At 50.3% G+C, this 21,372-nt stretch overlaps 8 protein-coding genes across 8 annotated transcripts; 3 read left to right on the forward strand and 5 right to left on the reverse strand.

Annotated features, from left to right (window-relative positions):
- Positions 1-1,740: 1,740 nt before the first annotated feature.
- Aspvir_000781 (uncharacterized protein) lies at positions 1,741-2,382 on the forward strand (the record flags this gene model as incomplete). Its single annotated transcript, XM_043265915.1, has 1 exon — positions 1,741-2,382. One exon carries the CDS (start codon positions 1,741-1,743, stop codon positions 2,380-2,382), a length of 642 nt encoding a protein of 213 aa, XP_043121850.1.
- A 482-nt stretch (positions 2,383-2,864) lies between these two features.
- Positions 2,865-4,602, reverse strand: Aspvir_000782 (MFS transporter; the record flags this gene model as incomplete). Its single annotated transcript, XM_043265916.1, has 6 exons — positions 2,865-3,370; positions 3,438-3,540; positions 3,608-4,242; positions 4,306-4,363; positions 4,419-4,439; positions 4,498-4,602. The coding sequence occupies 6 exons, from the start codon at positions 4,600-4,602 to the stop codon at positions 2,865-2,867; spliced, it is 1,428 nt and encodes a 475-aa protein (XP_043121851.1).
- Positions 4,603-5,785: 1,183 nt separating this feature from the next.
- Positions 5,786-6,813, forward strand: Aspvir_000783 (urate oxidase; the record flags this gene model as incomplete). Its single annotated transcript, XM_043265917.1, has 3 exons — positions 5,786-5,925; positions 5,985-6,631; positions 6,692-6,813. The coding sequence occupies 3 exons, from the start codon at positions 5,786-5,788 to the stop codon at positions 6,811-6,813; spliced, it is 909 nt and encodes a 302-aa protein (XP_043121852.1).
- A 370-nt stretch (positions 6,814-7,183) lies between these two features.
- On the reverse strand, positions 7,184-7,823 carry Aspvir_000784 (mitochondrial 54S ribosomal protein uL13m; the record flags this gene model as incomplete). The annotated part of the gene is made up of 3 exons (XM_043265918.1): positions 7,184-7,320; positions 7,377-7,737; positions 7,803-7,823. The coding sequence occupies 3 exons, from the start codon at positions 7,821-7,823 to the stop codon at positions 7,184-7,186; spliced, it is 519 nt and encodes a 172-aa protein (XP_043121853.1).
- Positions 7,824-8,228: 405 nt separating this feature from the next.
- Aspvir_000785 (40S ribosomal protein uS9) lies at positions 8,229-9,012 on the forward strand (the record flags this gene model as incomplete). The annotated part of the gene is made up of 4 exons (XM_043265919.1): positions 8,229-8,274; positions 8,347-8,369; positions 8,557-8,628; positions 8,722-9,012. 4 exons carry the CDS (start codon positions 8,229-8,231, stop codon positions 9,010-9,012), a joined length of 432 nt encoding a protein of 143 aa, XP_043121854.1.
- An 881-nt stretch (positions 9,013-9,893) lies between these two features.
- On the reverse strand, positions 9,894-11,500 carry Aspvir_000786 (RNA-binding protein; the record flags this gene model as incomplete). Its single annotated transcript, XM_043265920.1, has 7 exons — positions 9,894-10,403; positions 10,467-10,928; positions 10,987-11,039; positions 11,120-11,141; positions 11,198-11,275; positions 11,345-11,354; positions 11,448-11,500. 7 exons carry the CDS (start codon positions 11,498-11,500, stop codon positions 9,894-9,896), a joined length of 1,188 nt encoding a protein of 395 aa, XP_043121855.1.
- Positions 11,501-13,351: 1,851 nt separating this feature from the next.
- Positions 13,352-15,031, reverse strand: Aspvir_000787 (putative ATP-dependent protease (CrgA); the record flags this gene model as incomplete). Its single annotated transcript, XM_043265921.1, has 1 exon — positions 13,352-15,031. The coding sequence occupies one exon, from the start codon at positions 15,029-15,031 to the stop codon at positions 13,352-13,354; it is 1,680 nt and encodes a 559-aa protein (XP_043121856.1).
- Positions 15,032-15,843: 812 nt separating this feature from the next.
- Aspvir_000788 (putative cytosolic regulator Pianissimo) lies at positions 15,844-19,975 on the reverse strand (the record flags this gene model as incomplete). Its single annotated transcript, XM_043265922.1, has 4 exons — positions 15,844-16,045; positions 16,117-16,283; positions 16,339-18,177; positions 18,230-19,975. 4 exons carry the CDS (start codon positions 19,973-19,975, stop codon positions 15,844-15,846), a joined length of 3,954 nt encoding a protein of 1,317 aa, XP_043121857.1.
- Between the last annotated feature and the right edge of the window lie 1,397 nt (positions 19,976-21,372).

Below are 21,372 nucleotides of genomic sequence, written 5' to 3' on the forward strand. Positions count from 1 at the left end.
ATGTAAGTAGATTCTGCACGCTCTGCTCGGACATATGAGCTTGATTTGGTCCAAGAGACATTTGTGGTGTTTTTGATCTTCCTGTTTTTGTTTGTTATTACATTGTGTGCGTGTGCGTGTGTTTTTATGGTTTCATTCTCATTGTGTTGTTTCCCTTTCCCCCCCTCCTTTGTTCTGTTTGCCATCTCCTCTGTGCAAAAAAGAGAGTGTGATATGTCTCTCTCGAGGTTCAGATTTCTCATACGATCGGAGGTTGGGTTGCCTTCCAGGACGACCGAGCGTCGCCGTCTCTGTTCTGAGTACTGAAATCTCTTGCCAGGCATATGAGATGGGACTATACGTGCTATGTGCTAGGGTGTGCATTCCTCTGTGTTCGAGCCATGTTCGTCTTTCCGTCTTCCGATCGGTTTGAATCAACCAATGGTGGTGTACCGATTCAACCGAGTCGGATACGAGCAGGCAAACAACGCCTGTGCATGTTGCTTTTTGACGAAGGCAGCATGGGACAGACGAGCAATGGGAACACAAAAAAAGAAAGGAAGAGGGAACCATGAAGACCTGGGAGGGGTAAAAAGGAAGGAATTGAAAAAAAAGAAAATAGATTATAGACAGTCGATGTTCGATTAACCTGCAAAAGACGGGCAAATGGGAAAAATCTGTTATTACAAATTTTCTATATGACCTAAATTTACTCTGTAGACGACATGTTCAGCCTCGTAGCGAAGACAAAACGGACATCATTCTAAGGAGGGAGATGCATGTGCAACACTGTTGGATTTCCCTTCTGCCCGGCGCGGAGATGCGCTTCTTGGTTCCGATATTTCCCTACCTCAAGCTGCAGCTGCCGCTCGTCTAGATTTCCCCTCATCTCATCCGTCGGATGATTTAGATCGTATGCAGGGTGTCTACACGCCGTCTAAAATAAGATGATCGATATTTTCAACCGTTTCCCCTCGTGATATATTGAGTACGGAGTACCTCTGGGTAAGAAGAGAAGCCGGTTTAACCCCACGGTTCCCCTCCGTCACTGTATTAGATCCCCCGAGTACTCCCTACTTCAGGGTCATGACTTCTTTGTGAAGCCGCTCAAATGAGCCATTCAGTCTGATCGATCCATTCTTCAACTCCTGCCTCTCTTGTTATCAAGTCATTATTCCCCAACTATCTTATTTTGAAACTATCTTTCCTTCTCAGCGTAGTGCTCATACTAACGGACCCCAAGAGTATCTAAAGCGAGTGAAGACGTCACCGCCGAGTCTCTTTCCCTCCGAAGCGATATCAGCAACGGTTGATTGGCTCATCCAGCGGCAAGAACCAGGGCGGGTCAAACTTCGGAGAGACTTAGGGAAATCCTTCGTCTCAGAACGCACTTCTCTCTATCCAGTCTACTCCGTACTCTGTACAGCAAAGTATCACAGACCTCCGAATGACTCGTTCGTCTAGTCGTCCCGCACAGGCTGAATACTAAGTAGTCGATCCGGAGGCATTTATCTGCCAGATCTGTTCTCTCTCCCTCTTACTCCCGTTGCCGCTGCCAAAACTGGGAAGCCGACGAATTACCGCCACTACTAGTCTACTACACCCCATCGCCTCATTCGAGTAATATACGTGATTTAAGGTGCTTTCTGGCCCTTTACGAGACGGACGAGACAGGTTGGATCCACGATACGTTTCTCGTTAGGGTCTTTCCCATTCGAGTGCTACTTGACAGACTGTTGCCTTCCAAACCCGAACAATATCATGTCCAACATGTCAACCAACAGGCCTTTTCTGGCCAACTTCCTGGCAGCGTTTCGAGCACAATCGACGTACAAGGCCTCAACAGCCGGCACTCAGTCCGCTGCAGGTGCATCGTCCTCACTCTCTGCCGCTCAGATCTCTCAAGGGGCCCGAGCAATAGCCACCAAAGCCGGTGCCGGCTCGAATGCGACCACTTCAGCAGAGCAAGCATCCTCCTCTACCACTGCTGCCGTACAAGCGGCATCGAACCACCACTATCATCACCACTCTTCCTCTGCGGCTGCCGCATCTTCACATGCTAGACCTCATTCCCACCCTCGACCATCGCTGAATCAGACTTCCTCGAGTACAGATTCCCCTGCTTCTTCCATCTCGACCTCTCTAGCTCCGTCTTCCCCGCCTACACCTGCCTCGTCAAATCCCATCCCCATCGCGGATGGTCATGACCGCCAACGGCGAGGGAGTGACAGTTCTAGTGGATCGGGAGGCTTCCGGGATGCCCTTGGCCCGGAGAAATGGTATATCGGCGGTCGAACGGCGGCAGGAGAGGAGCGCTTCTACCGGTTAGGGATGGTGACCAAAGGTGGTGGACGATCGGGAGGCAGTGGACGAGTCGGCAGCATTGACCAGTTGAGTCTTTGATCTGCGTTCGCTCCGATTCATTGGCAAGTTTATCCATCTTAATGATCCTTTATGACTGCGAAAATTCTATTATGGATGGGCGTTTGAGTGATTGGCATTGGTTTGGGTGTTGAACGGCGTTTGCATCTTACGACGGGAAGGCTCTTGTGTGCGGGGCTGGGAATGGGATTTGTGAAGAAAAGAACTAGTGCTTCATATGCCTTCACTATTGCTTCCTTGCTAGTCTACCATTCCTCCGCTCATTGTCTTTGACTGTTTCGAGAGTATATCTATCGATCCGTCTGTACATGAGGATATAACTTTGTTGTATGTATACGGGACAGTGACAGTGAACATTGATCATGACAATTGACCACTGTATACCTCACATAGCTGATAGGTTTGTTTGGTACAGACCTCTCGTTCTGAACACGGATGATGCATATGACCTGTTGAGGTCGTACTAGGCCGGTTCGATCATCCATAGTGGACAATACAAGTACTCAAACATTCCCATCAGCCTCCTCCCTCATCTCCCCCGCCAACAACCTCTCCCTTTCCCTCTCCGTCCCCTCAACCACATCGGCCGGCGTCCCATCACTCAGCCAAAGCATCGGCACAGCTGTCATCGCGGCCAACAAGCCAAGCGTCCACGCCATCGTCTTCCACCCAAACCGATACTCAACGAACCCACCCCAAAGCGGACCCAGGACCAGCCCCATAAACGAGGACATGGTCTGGATGCCGAACGCCTGTGCCACGGCCCCTCGTTTGCCGAAGATCCCGGGCCGCGCGCGCTCCATTTCTTCAAGGACCTGCTGCGTTTCGACGTATAGCGCGGGTACACAGGCGTTGATTAGGAGGCCGACGAGGGTGAGGAGGACGAGGAGGAGGATGATGTGTGGGGTTGTGTTGGATTCGACGAAGCGGAGGCTGATGAGGGGTGGGGAGAGGAGGAGGAAGCTGGTGAAGGTTACGAGGCGGGCGCCGTAGCGGTCCGAGATGGAGCCTGTGATTGCTGGTTAGAGTGTGCTGAGGGGTGTTTGGCTGGCTGGCTAGCTGGCTAGCTGGCTTACCAAAGTATGGTTCGAAGAGCGCTGTTATGGCTGGGGGGAGGAAGGCCATTCCTGCACCGAAGGGGCTCCAGCCGAATTTGTCTTCGACAAAGACGGGGATTGTCTGTCGGTTTCAGGGTGAGTATGATTCTCTTGGAATGGTGCTGATTGAGAACTATGGGGGAGCGTACCGAGTCGAAGGCAGAGTATAAGATGCCCTGGACGAGCAGGGCGAACGAGGAGGCCATCACCCGTGGCTGGCTGGCTATGCGCAACAGAGCAACGTTCCTCCATCCTTTCGGACATTCCGAGATCTCTGATGAGCGCTGAGGGCATCCCTCACCTGAGTTCTCCTCGGGGGAATCCGACAACCACGCGCGAGCGACCTTCTTCTCGATTACGGCGACTCTCATCACGAAGTCGACGCCGATGATGGCAAACGCCATGGCAAACACCGCATTGTACCCGGCAGCATTGTAGACTAGCCCACCAAGCAGCGGACCAAGGAGGAAACCCAGCGCGATAGACGAACCCAGATACCCGATCGTCTGGCCCAGATTATCGAACGAGACCGAGTCGGTCATGAGCGCCAGGCCCGCGACGGCCACCATGGCCGTCGCCCCACCCTGAAGCAAACGCGCAACTATGAACAGCCACACGGTATGCGCGACCGCCAGCATCCCCATCGAGGCGCCGAGCAGGATGAGCCCGAACAGGTAGGGGAACTGGCGGGCGGGCGCGATGTCGACGAGGTACCCGAAGATGGGGCAGCAGACGAACGCGACGGCTGCCTCACACATCAAGAGTACACTGACCCAGTATTCGCCTGGCCACGGAACATGTTAGCAGCAGCGTCGTTTGAAGATAAGCAGCATTCTGCGCGACATACATTCATCGTATGGAACTCCTGCCCTGTCGACAAGCGCAGTTGGCATCACTGGAACAATCTACACATGTCTGATATCAGCAATTGCGAGGACAGTATGTTCCATAACTGCTCACCATCGCATATAAGAAATAGTCCTGGAAAAGACAGTCAACGACCAGACGAGTAACAACGCTAGCTTACATGTCCACTCACTGTAAATGACGATGTCCATACTGTGGCGATAATGAATGCTGTGGACGACCGTATTTGTAGAAGCCAGGGAGGGCGTTTATGCCCTTCGCTGCTTGAGCAGAACATCGTCTGCTTGGATTCTGTTCAGAGATTCGCAGTTGTACAAGTGTGTGTTGTCGCTTTGCTTTTGTCAATCTTCAGCTGGCGCCATCGAACTAGCATAGCAGACTTTGATGCATCCACTTAGAGCTTTCTTTCAGCAGCAACCCTAGCTCATTTTCTATCCAACCGGTCCAATGATATGATACTGGGAAGCCGACGACATCTGCTCTCAATGATTCAAGAACATATTGTGACGATGACGAACAAAAGAAGAAGAGCAGTGGAGCAATGTATGAACAGCCAATTAGAATGATGAGTTGCGCTCGACAATTGCTTCAACTAGGTATCATTGAGCTACATCAATGCCGTGATTTCTTGCGAACAAGCTAACACGCAGCTTCTCGGATATTCTGAGACTACCTCTGCTAATGTATAGCCAACAATCATGATATCCCGACAATCAACGTGTTGGTATGTCTGGGGGTTTTCCCTGCATTCCTTACCCTCATTCTATGTGATCATTCCACAGTCCAGACAGACTCCCGAAAAAGCGAAGTAGGGCTTTCGTATGGACTCCAGATCTGAAGACCAAGAGCGTATGAGCAATATACGATCATTGCGGACTAGGGTTGTCCATGACCAGAACTGATCATCGGCCCAGTTGCTTTGTCCAGTGGCTGGCATCTTGCTCCATGGGGACAGGTCGCCGCAGGAATACCTCAATTTGTTCAAAGAGAATTCTGATTACCATCATCATTCAATGATGTTCATCTACTAATCGCATCATGCGATGGATTGCAGGGAAGTCGCCAGCCTTTAAAACTACCAGACATCAGGACCTCCGAATGGCAAAACCCGCGCGATAAGATAAACGGCGGAGGACAGTAAGGAGGGATGGCCGTAGCCGTCCAATTGCGCGGCTTTCGGAGGTGGCCGACAATGGACCGCCAGCAACCATCATGCGATGGTTTTTTTCGCGGTTGTCCCTTCGTGACCGTATTTAAAAGCTCTTGTGTCGCCTGCTTGCAGTGAAATATCAAGCTTTCCTTCCTCTTTCACCCGGCCTTGTCAGATCGTGAGTTGGCTTGCTCATTACTCCCAGTTTCCTTACCGTTCTTGAGCTTCCCCGCAGGACTATTTACCCCAACTCCTGCACCTATACTCCTCTATCGTCAACTGCAGCTWTTCAGCTCATTAACTGATCAAAATGTCGGCCCCCGTTACTGCTGCTCGCTATGGAAAGGACAATGTTCGTGTCTACAAGGTCTACCGGGACGAGAAGACCGGTGTGCAGACGGTGGTGGAGATGACCGTCTGTGTGCTGTTGGAGGGAGAGATTGAGACGTCGTGAGTCGGAGGTTAGAGCATAGAGTCAGAGAAAAGTACTAATCAGGGATCTACGACAGCTACACCAAGGCCGACAACAGCGTCATTGTTGCTACCGACTCGATCAAGAACACCATCTACATCCTCGCCAAGCAGCACCCGGTCACTCCCCCCGAGCTCTTCGGCTCCATCCTGGGCACCCACTTCATCCAGAAATACAAGCACATCCACGCCGCGCACGCTCACATCATCACCCACCGCTGGATGCGCATGAACATTGACGGCAAGCCCCACCCTCACTCCTTCGTCCGCGACAGCGAGGAAACCCGCAACGTCCAGGTGGACGTGACCGAGGGCGCCGGCATCGACATCAAGTCCTCAATCGCTGGCCTCACCGTGCTCAAAAGCACTGGCTCGCAGTTCCACGGATTCCTGCGCGATGAGTACACCACCCTCAAGGAGACCTGGGATCGTATCCTGAGCACGGATGTTGATGCCTCGTGGCAGTGGAAGCGCTTCAGCGACCTCGGCGAGGTCCGCGCGAATATCCCCAAGTTCGATGCCGCCTGGTCCGCGGCCCGGGAGGTCACTCTCAAGACCTTTGCCCAGGACAACAGCGCCAGTGTGCAGGCTACCATGTACAAGATGTCCGAGCAGATCCTGGCGGCCGAGCCCTTTATCGAGACCGTCGAGTACTCTCTGCCTAACAAGCACTGCTTTGAAGTTGGTGAGTATTGACGATGCTTCCTCATACTTGAGGTCCATTGCTAACTTTGTATTTCTGCAGACCTCAGCTGGCACAAGGGCCTCAAGAACCTCGGCAAGGATGCGGAGGTGTACGTGCCTCAGACAAATCCCAACGGATTGATCAAGTGCACGGTGGGCCGCACATCCAAATCTAAGCTGTAAGAGCGTCTCAGTCAAAGGATTGCATTTCAATGATTTGTCACGGGAGTTAGCCAAGGCATAACTGTACATAGTCTCTGGGAATAGGGTATTTCATCTAGCAATCATCCATCTTTCGCTTGCATATAGTACAGAAGCACCGACATGTAGACGACTGAATCCCGCTGCAAAAGAGGAAACTGTTGGGAATGATCGAATAGAGAAGTCCTCAGAATGAAAAAACCAATAAGTCACAAAACTCCCACCCATGCGCTAGTAAATCGGTCCTAAAATAGCACAGAAAATATAGAGTTATAGAAGCAGATGGCGCCCGCATGCGAGCGGGAGAATAATTCTTTTTTGTTCGATTTCGTCCCCCTTGACCAAACACCGTTCACGCAGACTGCTTGGCCTCGGCCTCAGCCTCAGCCTTCTTGAAGGCCTGCTGCACCTCCGGCAAATCGCCAATAACCGACTTGTTGCCGAACTTTACGATATTCTCCTTGTATGGATGAGCCAGACCCTCGAAGGCTGTTCAAGTCAGCAAGAGGAGTACAACCAAACAGCAAAGATCCAAAAAGACTCACTCTTCAAACGAGCCAACCTCTTATCCCGAAGCCGGTTCTTGGGCAACATTCCCCGAACGGCTCTCCGGAGAACCTCACCACCGCCCCATTTCTCGAACATCTGGTCCATAGTCATGCTTCGTAGGCTACCGGGCCGCGTGGTGTGCGTGTAGTACTTCTTCTGGAAGCGCTTCTTTCCCGTAGTCCGCAGGTCACTGCAGCCTACCGCGACGACATAGTCACCGCAGTCTGTCGAAGGGTCGTAAATGGGCTTGTGCTTGCCCATGAGGAACAGGGCGATGGAGGAAGCCAGGCGGCCGAGGGAGCGCGGATCAGAACCGACGTCGACATAGTGCCATGTGCGAGAGTAGGCTAGACGTGTCTATACGTATAGATGTTAGACCACATGGCAGAAATGGAGCTGCAAAACAGAGCGGGCTACCGCACCTTTCCGATAGTTTGCGACATGTTGAACAGCTCTCCTCAAAGAGGATAGACCAGGGCAAAAGCCGATATCAGAACAATTGATTGAAAAATCAAGACTGAATTATAACGAAGTCCCCGGAATTCTGATGCCCAAGTGTTCCAACCTTCCGGCAAACCTCCGCTTGAGTCCGCTCCCTACGTCCAAACTCCAAACTCCATCGCCGACTCCCGCAGGCTCTAGTCTCACGTGACCACAGCCCCCCGACAAGCCCTAGAACGGCACTAGCGCGGCGCACTAAGCGAGTTTGTCCGCACGGATTCTGCCCATCTCGAATCGAAACGCCGCGAGAAATATAGCCCTGCGACGACGACAACTTTCCAACCCCCCTTCGAACCCACCCTCCGGCACACTCCTTCTCGACACCGACAAGGGCCATTCTACACATCATGGCTTCCGTCCCGAGTGTGCAATGCTTCGGCAAGAAGAAGACGGGTAAGTTTTTCAGAAGGGACAGAACTCGGTGATGAAGAAAACGTGATCACTGACTGGGAATTATCTGTATAGCCACCGCTGTCGCCCACTGCAAGGTATGAGGAGAAATTTTCCCCATTTCCCTATGATGTCGCCCCATTTGGCAAACTGCGTGATTTATCGAGTTGGAATGTCCGGAACATGAAAAAGAGAAGGGTTGATTTGGAGGATAAAAATGGAGGATCCGCTTTTGCATTCGCATGGAAACAACAGAACAAATGCTGAGAATTGTGTTATCAACAGCAAGGCAAGGGTCTCATCAAGGTCAACGGCCAGCCTCTCGGCCTGGTCCAGCCTGAGATCCTCCGCTTCAAGGTACGACTACAAAACCCATCCGAAAGGGTCGCATTGTTTTGCGAAGGAAAGAGGACAAAAAGGAAAAACAGAATCTGACGACAATGCAAATAGGTCTACGAGCCTCTCCTGATCGTCGGCGCTGACAAGTTCGCCGGTGTCGACATCCGTGTCCGTGTCTCCGGTGGTGGTCACACCTCCCAGATCTACGCCATCCGCCAGGCCATCGCCAAGTCTATCGTCGCCTACTACCAGAAGTACGTCGATGAGCACTCCAAGAACCAGCTGAAGCAGGCTTTTGTTCAGTACGACCGCACACTGCTCGTCGCCGACAACCGTCGTACGGAGCCCAAGAAGTTCGGTGGTCGCGGTGCCCGTGCCAGGTACCAGAAATCCTACCGTTAAACGACCCCGCCAAACAAAAAGCCACGAAAAAGCGCAGAATGGTGTTGTGTTTCTCTCATGGTGTACTGGGGAGGAGATCATGGTGCAATCCCACTGGGCAATCGAAGAAGGTTCGAATTTGGTTGTGGCAGTGGAATGGGTTACTGGCTCTGTCTCGGATGGATTTAGTATAGGCCAGGAATCTGAAATATTACCCATTTTTCTTGTTTGTCATCCATCTGTCCTTAAACAGAGATGAGCGTTGCGGAAGTTATCCTGCGTTGTCTGTTTGGGTCATCTTTCTATCTGTATGGGTCTGGACCAAAAAAAGGAATGCAATTTTCGGATATACTGTGGCCAGGACTGACTCAGGAAAGGTGCAGTTGTCTTGATGCCTTTCTACCGTTACAAGACGCGGAAATTCAAACACCATTCTGCCTATGATCGTTCATGACCTAATTCTACAATTTGCTAGAAATTATTTGCACTTAACTTGCGTCGCAGTATATGCCGAATTGGGAACCTCCCGTCACATACATATGTAGAGAAGTATCGGATGCTGAAGGACGCGACAAACGCCATATCCTATGGACGCTTAGCATTCAGCAACGGATGAAACCTGCCTACCAGAGGCGGTCCTGCTCAAACAATGCTGCGCGTCCCTGCATCACTGAGAAAGTTCCGCATCCGCATTCACTAAATACGCACGAGACCAATTGGAGGAAGCTCCACCTGCCGTACTAACTTCCCTCAGTCAAGATATTTTGAATACTTTGTCACATTCGAGATCGGCTCATGAAAGGCAACATCATGAAGGGAGCGCAAGGGAGAGATGAACGCACTTTGGCTATTTGAGCATGCATCTTTCTTTCGAAACAACTATGCCAGTCAGCCACCGCTGGTTAGGCTGAGACTCTACTCTCCACCAGGCTAATGCCACCGTTCAAACATTGGCTACCCAATGCGCCAGGTAGACTCTCGTGGTTCTCAACATCATCGTCTCCGGAGCCATCAAGGGAAAGAAGTTGAAACCGATTTGAAGCTGACAATGACTTCTTTGAAGGTGGTTGCACTTCTCTTTTTGGGCCAGCGGGAAGCTTGGACGGTAGCCCTGCGCATTCATCAGGGTAAAATCCAATGCGCATACCCTTATAAGTGCCTCGAGACATCATGCAGGACCGAGCAAATAGTGTATTGTGAACGGAGTTCGTGGAGATGTATGCATTGCCTTGCTTGAATTTCACAGCGATCACAATCAGGTTGTGAATATGCTCAAGGTCCGTCCGGATAAGTGATTCGGTGATATTTGCATTCACATTGTAGATCACTAGATTCCGAGTTGCGCCATTCCTGATCTTCGATCCGACGTAGGGGGGAAGGTAGAATTGCCGGTCATTCCATGAGACCTCGACCTATGACGATGAGGAGTGATTAGTTACGGGTACATGTGCAACGGCTTCGATGGGCTTTCTTACGCGCTTCCCGGCAATATGACAGCCATGAGTTTTTGCGTGCTGCAGGAATTCGGCAGCGGCAGCTGGTTCAACAAACGAGACGTAAGCGGCGTGATCCCGAGCCCGAAGGTAAAGATGCAGCAGAGCACCGCCTCTCACTGCATCAACGACATCTTGATGAGTGGCCCGGTCCGATAAGCCGCGAATGAAGACTGTGCGTTGGGCTGCTGGGGAAGAAACAGAATCTGCGCTTCTCGACTCGTCATAGTCATCCTTTTCGTCACTGTTTGGAGAAACGATACCATCATCTTCGGTATCTTCCTCATAAATTTCGCCGATCTCATGAGCAGCATTTTCATGATCATTGGACCTCTTGAATTGAGTAACAGGATGCTTCTCGAATTCATCGAAAGCCTTGTGTTCATGGAGCCCATCAGCATCTTCGGAGGGCTGAGACGGAAAGTCTGCACCGTAAACCAAGATCTGAAACAGAGAGTGGTCAGCAAGTGCACGGCTGTGATGACTTGGTATGCAATCCTACATCAAGAGTTTCTTGAGACAGACCCCCGCCCAAAAGAGAGTCTTTCAGCTTCTCTGTATGGTGCTTAGATGAGTATATGGGCTTGCAATATGGCACTATGATCCGCCAATCAGCGTAGGATGTGTTGACTCACTGAGATGATTCGATGCTTGCAGCTAGATTCATTAGCAAAGGCGCTGAATAGCGGTTGGACGATGGCTCTGTAGCTTACCAGCTGCTGGTATTCTGATTTCAGAATAGTCACATAATCTGCGCTGAGCAGGCTGATACCATTTTGAGGTGAAGTTTGCTAGATCAAGAGTCACGCGAGCATGAGCCGGGACAAGGAACCCTCGCGCAGAAGATAGGATGAACTCACAGCTTCAGTTCTGTCAGAAGTGTCAGTACTATTATTTTTCCTTTCTGATTCTTATGACATGCTATAGCGGAGGTGAATGACAAAATGGAGCATGAGTGCTTACTTCTGACCAAAGGACCTAGAATAGAGACCTCCATACGAGGTGATTGAAGACATTGTATCTAGTACCAGAGTTAGTTGATGATGGAGTAAAGAGAATGAAGGAAGAAGCAAACCAGTGAACTAAAAAAGGCATCAAATAAGTAGATGCTTTCAGCCAAATCAGAGATAAAGGAAGGTAGAAAAGGGTTTAGGCAGAGACAAGGTGCATAAAAGAGAAAGACAAGAAGATACCTAATCTCCTCGTCTCTGGAGACAGGCATATCGCAATCATTCAATAACCCCACGTTGACATTGCAGGAGCGATCGACCAGATGACCAAGGCAGTTGCTCATTTGTTCGTTTTCAAAGTATACTTCGATTTTCTTCATGTTCTCTTCACACCCTCTTATCTTGGGCAGCTTGAACAGCTTGAGTCTATTGCCATACTTACTCCCGCTATTGTTTTGATGAAACAGCAATCCAAGGTGAGTCCATCGATGGCCGTTGCTAACCTACGAGACTACCTATCATCACGACTATCTACGTACTACGGAGCTCATCGATTTACTCAGAGGTAGGCCAAATCTAAGTATCAATCTGCTATGTTGTTCTCTCTCTTTCAAACGTTGAAAATGCGCTGTGTGACCCGACACTCACTTTTCCCAGACTCACCCTGTCTAGTGGCGCTGGACAAGTCAGACCAACTGGTATCTCCAAAAAAGACATGGTTCGCAGGCCTTTGCATCAATGAAAAGCAAGTTCCACCATCCCTATGATCTGTCAACTCTTCCCATTGGCGGCAATGCACAACCGGTGAGCGGACGCAAAGCGCTTGCTTGCTACGATTGCATATCCGACTATCACCAGCCACAAAGCTCATCGCCTCACTGCGGATGCTCCATTGCTCACGCTCATTGCAGTATTCTGTACAACCAGTGTCAAGAAAATTGACACGATAGCTGATAGGATTTTCCTGCAACCTAGATCCGAAAAAAAGCGGTAGTGAACAGATTTGCGCAGCGACCCAGAGATTTGAGAAATGTCCGCAGTTGGAATATAAAGATAAACAGTCTTTTCAAAGTGTGAAACTTTGAATATGGAGAATTAGCATGACATATTTGGCGGTCGTGGGATTCAGCTGGCATGATGAGTGTTCTCCTGCGAACTGCTGATGGAACAGTATATGAAAGAATAAGAAATCGACGGAACGACTATCTCAAACGGTCTCACATCATGACGACGTCTGATTTTGCCTAGCTGACCGCTACGCACAGATTGCACGATGCGTTAATGATCGTCAGACAAGTCCATTTCCAGCCAAAATGAGATTGGATGTGAGGCTGCGCCTGGGGTTGCTCCCTTGTTACCATCACATCCATTAAAGCGATTGAAGAATGTGGCATGTGTTGAAATCTCAATTTTTCTCCTGCGTGAACGTCCAGGCGAGGGGTTTTCTATCAGAGGCTCTACTCAGTATCTGCTGTTTGTGCCTGAACCTCTCTCTCATCATCGTCCTGTGGCCTTTGTGGAGCTCTTGGCGGCTCCGGTTGTTGCTCTATGTTTGGCCTAGTATCTACTGCTTCCCTTCGTCTGATTCTCATTATCTGCCCGAAATTGGCGACAAACTGGAAGAGAAAGGTGGCGAGGAAAATGCCAATAAGGATGGTTTGTGAAAGATATGATTCACCATCCTGAGTCGCAGTCCTCCGTGGATTGCTTTCATATGTAGCAGGGCTGGCGGAACCGAATGACACGGAAACAGACAAGGAGAAAGGCGAAAAAGAAGTGAGAACATTTGCAGAAAGCACTGACGTGGACGACGTTATCGGGCCTAGAGCCAAGGGAATGAGACCGAAGACAAGAAGCGGGACGGCTAGTCATAAGAGAGAGGCGAACGATTGTGGAGTGGACCTGACCAAAAAGGTGTCAAAGTGAGTATAAAGTGTCTTCCGGGGGTTTGATTGAGAACTGGTAAGGGCACTTCAGGACATACCACTCCCGGGCCTCCGCCCTTCTAGCCCACTGTGCGGTGATCTTCAGCCGCTCCCTAACGCTTGTTGCTGACAGAAGCGCGTACTTTTCCTCTTCAGATACTGGGAAAACACAGGCAAGCCACCAGGGGAACTGCGCTGGATCCGAAGGTATATCTCCGTAGGCCATCAAGACGCGTGGGTGCAGCCATCTGGCTCCTTCGCCCCGCCGCTTTCGTACAAAGTCCAGTCCCAACTGAAACAGTTCCTGCGTTGACATGGAGTCCAGTGGCTGTTTAAATGGCTGGGCTTCTGTTAAACGACGGGAGATGGTCGACGTCTCCAAGGACTCCAAATTTTCCTCTTCTGTGATAGGAATATCGTCAACACGCTGTATTTGACCAACGTGGTAGCCATCCACTATGCGAGATTTGATGACCTTGAAACGCGATACCCCGTGGGCAAAAACCAAGCTTCTGCCACCAGGAAGGGGTTCAAAGCGCTCAACCCTAAGAACTGTCCCATATTGCATGAATTGGGATGCTCCCAGTTGTCCTTGCGGTCGTCCTAAGCGGTTATACAGGACCATTCCAAACTTGTGATCTCTACTCTCCATGACTCTTCGTATCATAAGGCAGTAGCGAGGTTCAAAGATACGCAAGAAGGTCGGCATAGTTGGAAATGATAGAGAATTGACGAACAAGGGTAGAACGGTTGGAGCATCTGAATCAGACCGCTCCTCAGCCAGACTCTGCCTCTGTGAAGTGATCTGGTCCGAGAAAAACAGCTGTGTAATGTCGGATATCCTCTTATTGACAGGCTCAGAATTTATGGTCGAAGACATGTTCAATTTGCGTCGGCAGATAGGACAGAGATCACTATGATCTAAGACCGTTGCAACACAGCCGCGGCAGAACGTGTGGCCGCAGGGCGTGGTCAACGGGTCTGTGATTAGCGAGTAACAGACTTGACAGTCCAGTTCATTCCGGATGGAATCTTTCAATCGCTCAAATAGTGCACTTGACTGGTCAACCTCTCCAGAGCAGTCTTCGAGAGCTCTCTTGTATATAATCTCCGTCGCATCGTAATCGAAGCGTCCCTGCTTTACCAAGTTGTAAATTCCGCTCAATACATCGGGACCGATGTCCGCACAGTTCAGAGTTAGCTCCTGGTCCTTAAGGCCCTTCCAGGTCATCCGAAGCCCACCCTCTCGCTCATTGCTCGTATCTGATGCCGCCGCAGTATGCGCGAGGGCTGCATCAAAGACATCCACAAGCCTGCTCAACAATACATCGACCCCACAGTCGCCCACACAATGCTCCCCATGACAGTTATGCTTCCCTCTCCAGTAGCATCTGAAGGCTTGCTTCCGTCCCTCGTCTGCCGGATACGTGATTCCCCTCCGCTCATGAAGCGGGGGAAGACAAGCTCGGCAGAAGGTATACCCACATGGCAGCTTGAGCGGCGACCGGAGAGGCCGCAAACAGTGCGAGCATTGAATCAAACGTATGAGAGAATGCGCTAGGATGGGCTGAGGGGTCGTGAAGCTGTCGGGGTTCGCAGGTGCGGCCCTGGCGGAAGTGGTATCTCCATCATGTGGAGAGTGTGGAGAAGAGGTCACTCGGTCATTTTCCATCGGTGCTGGGCCAGGTTATGATCACAACGAGTGAGTGTGACGAATATTTACGGTGTAAGTAGTTTTGAATATTTCACTATCTTAGTAAAGATTGCTGGAGCAGATGGCACGAGGTGATGGATGACTAGCTTAAAGCAGATCAATGTTGGGGTGCTAAGGCCTAAGGACTGCGGAGGCATAAGGCCTCGGCCATCCCGAGATTTAGTCACTCCACTCATTCTTGGTTCCAGCCAATCTGAGATCGAAAGCTAAGCTACATCATATTGGACTGAAAAAGTTTCAGAAGCACGATCGCAGAAGTATCAGTAGTAGCTCATTCATGCTGGATATGCTGCATAAAGGATGGGATGTGTATTGTATGTACAGAATTGCTTGTGAGACACGTCGTGAGCCGATGAGGAGCTTGAAGCCAAGAGTACCCCTGGGCCCTTAACTGTTGATCAAGTCTCCGCCTGTTGAATTCCTTTTCCCCAGTCGTTCTGGAGTCTGGTCTCAAGCAGATGTGGAGATCGGGCGGAGTCACGAGAGTATAAGAGAACATAACATGGTGATATCTTTCGTTGCTCATGACTGGACATGCCTGAACGCCATACCAAGACAGAAGGGGGTACTCAGGAAGAAAACGTAGCATCTCGCATAAAATGCCTAACCTTGAAATCAGGAATGCAATAGTGTGGTTCATAACCATCGTCGTCATTCACATTCAATGAGAGGAGGGGGAGGGAAGAGATATGTATCGATGATGATTTTGCGTATGATGAGGGAAAGGTTACAAAGGCCCAAGACGGGTGGTCCAGCCATAAAACAGTCCATCAATCGGATTCTTGCGATGAGGCCGTCTCGGAATCAATGTCGGAGTCTTCTTCCAGCACGATACGTCGCATTACACTCTTGTCAAACAGATCAAGGGCGAAGCGTCGTGCCGGTAGTCGATAGTGATGACCCTCGAGGATACTGAGAGCCTTGCGGAATAGGTGAGCTTGGCGAAATCGATCCGGATCTTTCGCTTTAATGCTACAGATTGACATATGTCAGCCTCATTTCTAATCGAGATAACCGTGGTCTCGGACACCTGATCGACTTACTTATGAAGATCTGTGGCTGCTCTTTTGGATAGAACTGTATTGCCCATGTCGACTATTAGCTTCAAGATCTTCTGATTGGCAGGATCTGGATCGGTCGTGGCCGCCTTGAATTTTTCATGAGACAAGCGTTTGGCTTCAACCGGCCGAGAATGAGAAGGGAAATCGACCTGCGATCACTGTTCAGTATACCTTGGAAGCCTTTGCTGCTAATAAATTACCTACCAAGAACAGCTTTTTGAAGTCCGTGGGCAAACTCAGCCCGATCGAGTCCCCTTTTTGATCGACTGCGGAGTCCCATCCAGCTTCCCGGAGTACTTTCAAGCCATGTCGACTGCGAGAGATCAAGCCAAGAACAAAGAAGGCAGTGCCCCGCATCGTCAAGACTTCAGCGCTTTCGGCAATCTTCACAATCTGCTGAACGATGTCCGTCTCGAGAAACGGTGCTCCCAATTCCATGGAGCCAACGTTGCCGACGGCCCAGAGGCAGCCCTTGACTTTGAGAAGCGCCTCGGTATCTTCTTCGTCCAATCGAAAATCTCGAATAGTCCAAGCGAATTCACTAAAATGGCCCGATTGTTCCAGAAGTCGACATCCCTCTTTCGTCCTCGCAAGTTCTCTGTAGAAATGCGGCGGTACAACACCAATGTCCTGCAAATCCACGAAATCCTCAGGCGCAAAGCTCCCTCTGCGGGGTTGGTCAACGTAGGCTCTAGAAAGCGCAGCTTCCACGAGACCAACGTAGGCGTCGTTCCGGCCTAAGAACCAATCGTCCATTTCTTGCGTGATGTAGTCGAGGCCGTCCAAGTAATGATAGCCAACTGATGTCGACAAAAATCGTAGAAGTAAAGGTGCCCCAATTTCGCCGAGGTGATCGAGCGAAGGTCGGCATTTGACAACATACTCAAGGTAGTCTCGCTGGTTGCACGCTTCCTCAAGTATCTTGACGGCCACCTGGCACACGGAGACATCAGGATCGTACAGCTGGGTTACCAACAGCTTAACAACCCAGTCCGCTCTACCCAGCCCCCCTTGAACGGAAAGATGCACATTTCCGACTGCGTATTTCCGCAGCAGCTTCGTCGCGAATATGCGGATCTCTTTAGAACCAGTAGTGAGAGCTTTAGACAACAGAACTCTCAAATGGCTTTCTTGACTATAGTCGAGGTTACCCAAAAGAGTTTGAATCAGATCGTCCCGATCCCGAAGTTCAATTATATGGTAGAACATGTTGAGCATGTGCCATCGCTCCATCATGGCAAGGCCGTTGGGGTCGCCGCTTAGGGTTCCTAACATGGCAAAGTATCCTCCGCTCAACGTGGTAGCCATCTGCTCTCGCGAAAAGAGAGGCGAGGAGGAGGTCAGTCCGCTCATGCGGTCCACCTGTGCGAGACATTCAGCAACCTGCCTTAAGAATTTGTTCTCCGCCAGATACTTTGTTCCTTCTGGGACTTGGACTAGAGTGCGCATCAACGCGCATCCAGTCCTGATATACCGCTGATTCGGCTTGGTGTTGGGAACCATAGAAAATCTGTATTTGAAAGGTCGATAGAATCCTATGAGCCGTTTCATAAACTTTGAGCCCTTTATGGCCTCGTCTAGTCTCTTCGGGTTGGTTAGGGGCCCTTCGACAATACGATGGATCAGATCCCATTTCCATTTAATGTAGTTGACAGTATTCAGCACGTTTGTCTCCAATATCGCATTGCGGAATTGTGTCTCATCCATGGCGGGACTCAGTCGATCTTTGCCTTGGTCGCCAGACAGTAGTGATGCAGAGATGTCCACATCCACGTTATAACGCCCTGCTCCATTGGAGAAGCCTACCGAGCGAGCTAACGTTCGGTTTATGCTCTCTATTTGATATATGGTTGAGCTGCACACGTCGTGGTTCTCAACATCATATTTGACGGCCGGTGGGAGTAAATGTGGAAGAACTTGGAGTTTTGCGCTGATACATTGAGGTAAGGAATGGTGTGCCAACTTTAACACCTCTGTCAGAAGCAGTGTAGCTTTCCGTCTGAGTGACTGATCTGTTTCTTCCTCGATGAGATCTGAAAGAGACTGTTCCTGGTTAGAGTATGTACGGAAGGAGAAAGATTCATGAGAAGCACACCTCTGAAAGTCCGGCGTCAATCAGCGTCGCGAGAATCAACGTCGAAAAGTGCGCAGTCAAATCAAACCTATCATCATTGCTGTCGTAAAATGCGCGGACTGGTTTTGCGTCAGATTCAGATCTGAGGTTAGCAACTCTCCCGTACGTGGTGAGTCGGCGGCCTGCGAGAAAGGAAGATGACCACGAAGGTGGTTTGATTCGGAGGGCATCAAAGAGTAGTTCCATAATCAGATCTCTTGCCTGTGAATCTGGGTAGTGCAGCGATTCTAGGAGGGATTGAAGGGGTTTGGCTTCATGTCTTGCAAGAATTATCAACCCCGGCCATGTTTTAAGCATTGCGGAAATGGCTTTGGCAGACGATTTCAATCGTCCATTATGAACCGAGTCGGAAAGGGAGTCAGTAAATGGTGCGAGTACGGCCTCGAGCTCGCATCCTCCTTGCAGGTGTTTTCTGCTGTGTGGCGTATCGAGAACATGCAGGAAGCTTGCAATCAGACTTTCCGATGCGCCAAAAGTTCCCTCTGCCAAAGCATCGTGCAAAGTTGCAAACCCTCCAGCATAGGCGATCAGCTCCGGATCCTTGACCAAGATTTCAGCGAGGGTCATAATAGATATGTTTCGAAGGCGGTCCTCATGATGTTCAGCAATGGAGACGATTGTTCGCACAACAGCTCGCGAGATCTCGTGCACGCCGTCTTTCACATCCAGAAAAGCTCGGACAAACTTTAGTGCCTGTTCGCGCTCAATGCTAGCTTTGCTCTCCTTGACTAGAGATAGTATCACCAGCTCATCTGTGTGCAGGGACCGGATGATTTGAAGTGATTTCCTATCAGCTATGGCGTATCGAGTCAAGCGGTAGCCAGCCGCTACGACTTCTTTGCTGTCACTTAAGAGCATGACTTGAACGCGCAAGCCGAAGACGGACCATGCAAGGTCGTATTTTAGGGTTGGGTGACGCCTAAAGAGTTCGACCAGACTGTTGGCGCGTTCGACATAGTAATCTGGCGCCATCCCTTCAATCTCCAGCGCCTGTAATGTTTCCGCGAGGACGTAAGTAGGAGACTCCATCTCCGCCTCGGCTTCTTCCAATCGATCATCGTCAAGCGTGAGGTCGTTGTTCCGGGAGGGCGACCGCCTGGGGCTACCCCGAAAAAGAGACATCGAAAAGCGATTCCGCGGAGGAGTTGACGGCGCCTGCGCACGTAGTAATTCCTCCTCGAGCTCATGGTGTAGCTCCGCAAGCTTGCGATTGGACGAGCTCAGTTCGGATTCCACCCTCAACCGTTGATCCTTGGTATGTTTCGGATCCTTGGCCAGAAGTGCCTCAAGCATGTTCTCGGTTCCCGTTTTGATCTTCATCTCTTTGGCGATCTTATCGCGAATCGCAGCCTGGCGCTCCTCGGTGCTCGACAATTCATCCAACTCAACGTTGCTGCTTCCTCGTCGCCTGTAGGTACCATCGGGTCGGGGTGTCACACTCCGCGATGTAGTCATGCTCTTAAGCTCTGAGCTGAAACTACCAGGACCCCCGAGGGAAGGTGCTAGAGAGCCTCCAGAACCTCCCCGAGGGCGGATACTTGCACTGTTTCCAGACTGCGAGCGACCATTCCTCCCATGTCTTGACGCGGTCTCGGCCCAGCTGCCATTTGCGGAGGCATCTTCCTGGCTGGCATACGACCGTCCATCACCCAGGTCACGGTGCTGGATCGACGTTGCGGGGAAACCTGAATTATATCCGGACGCCATAGATCTCCATCTAGTCGCAAGTGGGAGAGTGCGTATCACCTATCGCGCAAGAGACAAAGGATGAAGGACCGCATTGAGCTCGAAGGAGGTGTATCACGAGGCTGTAGGGATGACACTGACACGTGTGTCTTGGAAACAAAGGCCGGTGACTGACTTCAGCTCAGAATGAGGCGCTGTTTGGAGAATGAGGAGTTCGAAGGGAGGGGGGATGCGTGCGCCGCGGTCACGGGGGGTAGCTTTTCTGGGGCTGAAACAAGACCGTACTGCAAGCTATCCAGATCGGCAGAGGTTCGATGTAGGTATCACAATAACGGCATCATAGTATCGCTTCAAAGGTTCGAAGAATACTTCAAGAAGGGACTATACTCTCCCCTGTTGATGGTTTCCAGCTGGATCTCAAGTCTTGGCTACCACTGGCTGACTAACTTCGGTGACAACCTTATCGCCTAAGGCCGCTATCCTCTTAATCGGTTTGTTTTGCTTGTACGACAAGTGATAGATCTCATTTCTTCTCAGTCCCCTTTGAGACTTGATCCATAATTTATGCACCTTGTTTGGCTTGAGTTTGAGTGTCAAAATAGACCCTGCATATCCAATCTAAGACGGCCCTTTTGGGATCAGAGCTCTGCAGACGTTGATGCAACTCTGGTTGGAAAATATACAAGACAAGAGAGGCTGGCCAGGCGCTCTCTGCCAGCTTCAGATTTAGAAGACCAGTCGGTCCGAAGCAGACGCAACACTCAGAGGGAGTTATCAATAGGGTCACAAGAAGCTAGTATAACTGGAAGCAATAGTGGTATGCTATTCAACTTCCGATTCACTGTTTTGTGGTGTTGAGGTTATTCGATAATAGGCAGTAGATGGTATATACCATAAGATGCCTCCCACCGTAGCTCCTACTGCCAGTTATCCAACTTTTTTTTTCTTACCTACCCCTAACCCCTCTCCTGCGAAACATTCTTGTTAGGCCTTCAAAGATGCCTTCCATGCCAAAAGCCAAGCAAAGCCATGGACGCCGTTGCGCAGATGACCGCCGTGAGAGAGCGCTCGCCATCTAAGTGCTGTCATCGCATTCATCTTAGCTCAGACATCGCTTGAAAACACAATGGTTATCTGACCGAGAACTAAATATGCCTTGTGCATAAGGCCGTGGGATAGGCATGAAAGGAACTAAACTGGTGGTGCCGAGGGTTCGACCATTCTGAAAGTTAGTAGTAAGATTGCTTCATGGATAACTTCACAAAGGAAGACTTCGGGCAAGTAGTGACTATACAGAGGCGTACATGTTCAGATCTATGAGGCATTTCCCGAGTGTAACTGAAAAAAGGTGTATGATGTATTATCTAGGCCCTCTTTCTGTCGTTCGTGGCTCATCACATCATCATGGTTTCCCATCA

Source organism: Aspergillus viridinutans (assembly GCF_018404265.1).
Source record: "Aspergillus viridinutans IFM 47045 DNA, scaffold_1, whole genome shotgun sequence".
Classification (NCBI taxonomy): Eukaryota; Fungi; Ascomycota; class Eurotiomycetes; order Eurotiales; family Aspergillaceae; genus Aspergillus; species Aspergillus viridinutans.